Below are 7897 nucleotides of genomic sequence, written 5' to 3'. Positions count from 1 at the left end.
GGATTCCTACAGTCCTTAACATAGTGGAATCCCAGAGCTATCCTTTCTCTCATCAAATGTGGTAACTCAGCACATATCCCTGAAGATGAAATGAACTAGTTTTGACATCAGATAATCCACTGGAGCAGAGACACCATTGATATTTGTAGATGTAGAGCTTATTATCTTTATAGGTTTTGCTGGAAGCCACCCAGAGTGAAACCCAGCCAGATAGGCAGGGTAGAAATATTATTATTATTATTATTATTATTATTATTATTATTATTATTATTATTATTATTATTATTATCCAAAGCATCACTGAGTCAATTCCCAAGGAATTGAGTTTGCTCCTGGAATGAGATGTGCATTAAGTGCCATGCCCTTTATTCAAGACAGTACAGTGGTACTTCGGGTTACGAACTTAATTCGTTCTGGAGGTCTGTTCTTAACCGGAAACTGTTCTTAACCTGAAGCACCACTTTAGCTAATGGGGCCTCCTGCTGCCGCTGCATGATTTCTGTTCTCATCCTGAAGCAAAGTTCTTAACCCGAGGTAATATTTCTCGGTTAGCGGAGTCTGTAACCTGAAGCGTATGTAACCCGAGGTACCATTGTAAATTATTTTGCAAAAATAACCCTGTAAAATATCTATCCTTCTAAACCAGGAGTTGTCAACGTGGTCCCTACTGCCCATTAGTGGGCGTTTCAGGGTTCTAGGTGGGCGATAGGGGGTTCTATGGCACAAGCTGAATCCTCCTTCCATCAAGCACTGGTGGGCGGTCAGGAAATTTTACCATCAAGAAAGATGCATTAGTGGGCGGCGGTAGGTATAAAAAGGTTGACTACCCCTATTCTAAACTGTGGCAGAATGGTCCACTTAACTCTTAAGTGCATGACAATACTTATCCTTTGCATTTAGTGCTTAATTAAACACACAGATACCCTTGACCCATTTTCCAGCATCCTTCTCCAGTTGTTCATCCAAACAAAACTTCCAACATACTAAATGAAAAACTGAATGCTACCATTTTTTATTCTCATTACAGCTCATTATTTATTGCTACTTCAAAGGCTAGCGAGTGAAGTCCTTAAAAATAGGCAACTCTGTTTTTGCCAGTACTTTGTTTTACAGATGGTGGACAAGGTATTTGCAGCAGGGTGGGGGTGGGGGAATCTGTGGCCCTGCAGACAGAGATGGACTCGAACTCCCACCATCCCCCAACATTTAATGGTAAATTTAAATTTGCTTTTAAAAAAATGACGCTTACAGATCAATGCAATATATATATATTTATTAAAAAACCAGTGCATTTCAGAAAGTTTTTTTTCCATATGCAAAAAATACACTTTTTCAGTTCCTTTCAAGTTCTTAATCACTTGCCCTGGTCCAAGGAGAAGACAAATATCATAATACGTTTCAGAGATCTGTAGCTCAACCTCTGCAGTACTTCAAGTCACGAGAGACCTATGTGTAAGCTACTCTTACAATAATTCATTCTCTTCATCCTCCATAGGCAGGGCGGCAAATAGGCCCCACAGTATATAAATTAGCTCATGATTGTTAGAAAATAGATGTCAACAATAGCCATGGTTGTCAGGTACATACCACTCAAGTATTTACATTTACTATAAAACTCTCCTTCCTGCATCTGCATACCATTCTCTTCCTCAATGCCCTGATTCTAGGCTGCAATATCTGCTGATCAACTCACTTCAGAAGCTCAAATCATGCACACGTTTGCACCAACATAACATTCTTGGGGGAAGGGGCGTTTTGTGCTCATATTTTTGTGCACACAAAAGTAGCATAGGGCCGCAACCCTATATTTGCTTACCTGAGAGTAAGTCCCACGTTGAAGCTAATGGGCCTTACTCTTGAGTAGACATGCACAGGGTTGCTCTGTAAATCAAGTTACGTGTCGTACAGTATTTCGATCCTGAACAAGGGACAACTATACTACGGATGTGATTGACAGCTAGCTGTATTTAGCCCCCAAGGCACTACACGCAACTCAGTACTCAGCGGCTCTGTGCTGAGGGATCTCCTTAAACCAGCCTCCTCTCCTGGGCTACAAGTAGCCGGTGCAGCACTGTAACACCGCAGTGCACAATGAAAAACTCACAATAAAATATGTGTGAGGAAAAAAAATTTCTGCAAATTAGAGCGTATGTAAAGTTAAGGTCAGATCTCTTTAGAAACCTGGCAATTAGGTAAAACTATTGCAACAAGAGGCCCAAGCAGAATGTACTTAATTGTTAGAAAACAATAGTCTTCTGGCATCCTAAAGACTTACAAATTTTATTGTGGTATATGCTTTTGTGGACTGGGTTGCTTCCAGATGCTGTTTATCGAGCATTCGTTCATCCTTATCTGTTTTCAGGTAGGTTATACAGCATTGTATCTAACAATCGTTATCCTGTGTTTTCCACTGCAATTTCCTTCACTTTCCTTACTGCAGATATACCTTCTTTATTTTTAAAAAGGTGCAAAAGAGCAGCAAACCCACTTTAATGAATTCATCAGAGTGCAAGTGAACCCCACTCATAAAATAATGATAGTCTGGAAGTGACCGTAGAGTCCACAAAACTTATGCCAAAATAAAATCTGGTAGTCTTTTAGGCACAAGACTCTTGGCTGTGTTTGTGACAACAAAGAAACACCTGTGCCTCTGGAAAAAGTTAGAAAGGGCACATGTAAATCTAGAGGGATAACAGTGCAGTTAACTAGACAAATCAGAAGACCACAAGAGGGGCAAGTCTTGCCTAAACTAGGAAAATAAAGGACACAAACCAAAGTAAATTGGCAGCTTGCCTCTACCTGATTTTGGCAGTCTTCCTTTTTCTTAGTTCCTATGCTGCAGCCCCCATTTAGCAGGGCTACCTGAGGAGAGGAATTCAGGAGGACTGGGGGAGCCATGCAGGGATGAGGTGAGGAGCTCAGCATCCTCCAGCCTGCCCCATGCACTTGGATCCAACCCACTGAGACAAACAGTATCTGTTTTGTTATAGTGCAGAGCTATATGACAAAAGTTGCAAAACAAAAAAGTTGCTGTCATTCGCCCTATTTGTCTTGCTCTTCTTTGAGCTTGCTAGTGCAACATGCTAAGGAACACTGACCAGGTACTTGCCATGTCTGCAGCTAAGAACGGGCTGAAATGTAACGTATGTCAGAGAGGGAGAACCGTGGCATAGAAGCACAGCTGGCAAGGGCAATGGGTTGGTACACACAAGTGAGAATCCGCTACAATCTGCGGCATAACAGTGATTCGCATAAGGACTTGGCTCACAAGCATTCAACCAGATATACAGTGGTACCTCTGGATGCGAACGGGATCTGCTCCGGAGCCCCGTTCGCATTCAGAAGCGAAAGCAACCCACGTCTGCGGGTCACGATTCGCTGGTTCTGCGCATGCGCGTGATGTCATTTTGAGCGTCCACGCATGTGCAAGTGGTGAAACCCGGAAGTAACACATTCAGTTACTTTCAGGTTGCCGTGGAGCGAAACCCAAAAACGCTCAACGCTCAACTTCAACCCAAGGTATGACTGTATCTGATTAAGTCAACAGGAGCTGCTTGAAAGCAATTGTGTGAAGACATGTACTCATGGTGATATTTCTTTCAAGGCACTATTATAGTGCAAGCATGAATTATGAAAAGTTAAATTATTTTAAAGCTTTGGAGACAAACATAGTTCATGTATTAAGCCATAGTTTTCATACCTAACAGCAGGACAGTTTAAAATAAAGGCACTACCAAGAAAAACAACGACATACCCAACTTCCTTGCCAGGAAATGTCTTCCCATCAAGCTCAGCAGTTCTGAATTTCAAGGTTTCTTGGTGGGGACGCAGCAATTTGGCATTTGCCCCATGACTGCACCTCACTCCCTGCCCCAAGGGCACTATGGCTTGATATCTTAGTTAATTCAGTTTGTACATGACTCATCTTAACTTTGAAATGGGTAGACACTGATCGCCGAAGAATTGATGCTTTTGAATTATGGTGCTGGAGGAGACTCTTGAGAGTCCCATGGACTGCAAGAAGATCAAATCTCTCCATTCTTAAGGAAATCAGCCCTGAGTGCTCACTAGAAGGACAGCTCATGAAGCTGAGGCTCCAATACTTTGGCCACCTCATGAGAAGAGAAGACTCCCTGGAAAAGACCCTGATGTTGGGAAAGATGGAGGGCACAAGGAGAAAGGGACGACAGAGGACGAGATGGTTGGACAGTGTTCTCGAAGCTACCAACATGAGTTTGACCAAACTGCGGGAGGCAGTGGAAGACAGGAGTGCCTGGCGTGCTCTGGTCCATGGGGTCACGAAGAGTTGGACACGACTAAACAACTAAACAACAACAACAAAGTAACAGAACCGAAAAGATGAGGAAGCAGATTAGGGTTGCTTAAAAACCTGCAGGAGTGAGAAACACATCAGGACCAAACGACATGTTATGATAAACACAGTTTTTCCTGAAAGCATGCTTTAGGTAACCACTTTTATTCTGAAGAAAAAGCAGCCACAGGGTTCCTAATCTGGATCAGGGCCCTGCACTGGGTTCCTACTAAAAATCCACTTACTCACCCGAGCCACTGCTTGCCCCCTGGTGGCCTTGTGCTTAGTTTAAGCACGCGTTTAAAAGCCACATTGTTTGTAATGTGTAGTTTGGCCTCTCAGATTCAGCTGAGTTCTATTTCCACGGTCTCTCTCAGTGTTGTGGAGTGCCTTGCAAAAACAGGAGTGTGATGCTATACAAGCCTACTCTGAAGTAAAGTCTCAATGAGTTAAATGGGACTTAATCCCAAGTATGGTTTCAACCTGGAAGTCTTAAAAAAAAAAAAGAAGCAGAGAGAAGGAAAGTGGACCCACTGCACTTATTTGTAACTTCACCCTTCTTTTTAGCAATGGGGGCAAAACCCCTAAAATAAATAGGGAGGGAAGTAGTGCAAATATTAGTCATCTTAATAAATACACCTTGCAAAATGCAAATTTCTCAAGTAAAATTAGGAAAGGAATAGAGAGTGAGAACATTATTGGGCGGGGACGACGACGACACACACAGAAATAACAGCGTGAGGGTGGGAACCATGATATGCAACTACCAATCCTTTTAACACTTTTCCTCCCGAGAGAAAAAAAAATTATAATTGTGTATCAGAACAACTGACATTTTATCACGCTGCTGTATTTAAAATACCCTGTAAAATTAGGCAATTAATCTAGAATTCATCGCGTTTTCTCCTAAACGGCCATTTGGAATGCTGCGATACATGATCAGCTGCCAAAAGCACCAGGCGGACGAATTCTTCTACGTCGAAGGAGTAATTTGTAAACTTCGGGTGTTTTCCTAGTGTTGGATGATGCCCCTGAAGAAAAGGGAGTTAAAATGGTTTTAAGGAAGCAAAACAAGTCAGCTCTTTTCCCCTGGAAAACAAGCAGCAAATTGAGCACGCATTTTAATTCATAACCGCTGATTTATCGATCCTCCCTAAAGCAGCAGCGTCAGTAAGAAAACACCTAACAGCACTGCTATTGATAGTCTGAACTAATGGCCAATTAATTTCATTTCTCTCCCTCCTCCAGCTATTCATATAAAATGATCCTTTAATCAGAGCAGAGAATTTAATTTGGGCTGAAGCAGAAGAATCATATTTCATGTGGAAGAACTGAGATGGGTAAAACATTTTTTATGATGATGATGATGACGATGATGATGATAATAATAATAATAATAATAATAATAATAATTTTTAAAAAACCAAAAACACAGCACCAAAACACCTTTGCATCCCACCCACTACCTCATCCTGAGGGAACACTTTGTCCTTCTTTTGCCAGGTGACGTAATGGACGCCTCTCAGCCTTGCAAGGTCTAAGTAGCAGCGCTCGTCTTCACAGTTGTACCTGGAGAGGAAATAATGGGGATTCATTAGCAAAAGGAGCAACGGTCCTCTTTAGTGCCTGCCCCTCTCCTGCAGGAAATGGAAAGGAGAATCAGTCTACTAGCAATTGGAAATGGACAGGCTGCAGCTTCCCCTGCTACAGCTCTTGCTACAGAGAAAGCCAGGGTGGCGCTGTGGTCTAAACCACTGAGCCTCTTGGGCTTCCTGTCGGAAGGTTGGCGGTTCAAATCCCCATGACGGGGTGAGCTCCCATTGCTCTGTCCCAGCTCCTGCCAACCTAGCAGTTCGAAAGCACGCCAGTGCAAGTAGATAAATAGGTATCACTGCGGCGGGAAGGTAAACAGTGTTTCTGTGAGCTCTGGTTTGCGTCACAGTGTTCCGTTGTGCCAAAAGCAGTTTAGTCCTGCTGGTCACATGACCCGGAAAGCTGTCTCAGGACAAACGGCGGCTCTCTCGGCCTGAAAGCGAGATGAGCGCCGCACCCCATAGTTGCCTTTGACTGGTCTTAACCGTCCAGGAGTCCTTCACCTTATTGAGAGAGCCAAGGAAGCAAATCCCCTTGATACTTGGGTTTTGCTCTAGCATTTCCTGCAGCAAGCATTAAGGAATGCACTCAAGCTGTCTCTCTCCCTCCCCACCCCCAACCTTTGATTCAGACTTTTTTTGGGTGGGCTTGGAAACATGCTATCTAGCTATCTAAGCTATTTATATACCACTTATGAACCAGAGTCGCTAAGCAGTGTATATAAAAATCATAAAAAGCATGCAATGGATAAAATATGATGGTTCATACAAAACCCCCAGAAAACATCCTTAAAATGCCTGCTGAAGAAAGGGCTTTGTTCAACTGAGGAAGGAGCGGGCTGCCTAATCTCAGCCAGGAAAGCGTTCCGTAGAAACAGGCCCATAGGACTGAATGTATGACTCAGTGGAGAAAAGCCATGCACCTGAGTCATGGGGGCCAGTAACATATACACACCCTCAAGATCTCAGTGACTGGGGAGGGATACAAAGGATTGGGTGGTCCTTAACATAACCTGGATCCAAGCTTTGTAAATTAATACAGTAACTTTGAACTTACTAACATACAGCTCAGAGGCCAAGGACATGCGTACGTGCCTGGTAACATAGAAGTTACAGTTCGTAGGACAATAATTTAGATAAAACTGGGCTTTAAAGAACCTCTAAATCTAGGGTTCAGCTACCCCCATACTAAGATTCAAAAAAACGATGGCACACTTCATTGTGCCTGGCTTCTATACCATGAAGGATTATTTCAAATAATAAAGACCCTTTCCTATTAGTAAGGTGAAACTCAGCTGGAAGCAATGGCTTTAAAGATAAGATGGCGAGGAGGGAAATGTGGACCTGCCATACACAGTTTTAGAGCAACAAGCAGTAATCCAAGAACCATATCCTCATGAAGAAACCTTTAGAGAGGCCAGATCGATACAGTGAAGAAGAAGAGTTTGGATTTGATATCCCACTTTATCACTACCCGAAGGAGTCTCAAAGCGGCTAACATTCTCCTTTCCCTTCCTCCCCCACAACAGACACTCTGTGAGATGAGTGGGGCTGAGAGACTTCAGAGAAGTGTGACTGGCCCAAGGTCACCCAGCAGCTGCATGTGGAGGAGCGGAGACGTGAACCCGGTTCACCAGATTACAAGACTACCGCTCTTAACCACTACACCACACTGGCAAATAAAATACCCTGTCAGAAATCTTTATAGAATTTCTGTGGGTTCATATCAACAGGCCTTAGGCAAGGAGCTAAACTATAAGTTCTTAAGGACTTGTTCGGCTCTCTCCGATTTTATTTCTCTAATTCATTTTGCCACCGGGGCATTCCACATCGCTGGCTGGGTTTAACGTGGAGGTTTCCAGCTGCCAACCTCTGCCCAAATAAGTTGGCCAATGAACAGAGTTGTCACACGCCACCTGGTACACATCAAGGAGTGCTTCTTCTAACTGTATGACCGAGGTAAGTTCAATATTTGCTCTGACGGAAATATAGA

General features: G+C 43.2%; 1 protein-coding gene across 4 annotated transcripts in view; it reads right to left on the bottom strand.

The window, feature by feature from the left end:
- Positions 1–1260: 1260 nt before the first annotated feature.
- Positions 1261–7897, bottom strand: part of EOGT (EGF domain specific O-linked N-acetylglucosamine transferase) — a 29660-nt gene continuing 23023 nt past the window's right edge. For 3 of the 4 annotated variants that reach the window (XM_083492612.1, XM_083492610.1, XM_083492611.1), the window contains exons 16-17: positions 5779–5881; positions 1261–5343 (exon numbers count right to left, since the gene is read on the bottom strand). In XM_083492612.1, coding sequence (XP_083348738.1) covers positions 5197–5343; positions 5779–5881 — 250 coding nt within the window. In that variant the 3' untranslated portion in view covers positions 1261–5196. The remainder of the gene's footprint in view (positions 5344–5778; positions 5882–7897) is intronic. The other variant, XR_014523067.1, reaches the window with a different exon arrangement.

Source organism: Podarcis liolepis (genome assembly GCF_965112155.1).
Source record: "Podarcis liolepis genome assembly, chromosome: 2".
NCBI lineage: Eukaryota > Metazoa > Chordata > Lepidosauria > Squamata > Lacertidae > Podarcis > Podarcis liolepis.
The sequence above is the reverse complement of the archived record's forward strand: the minus strand, read 5'-3'. Positions and strand labels throughout refer to the sequence as shown.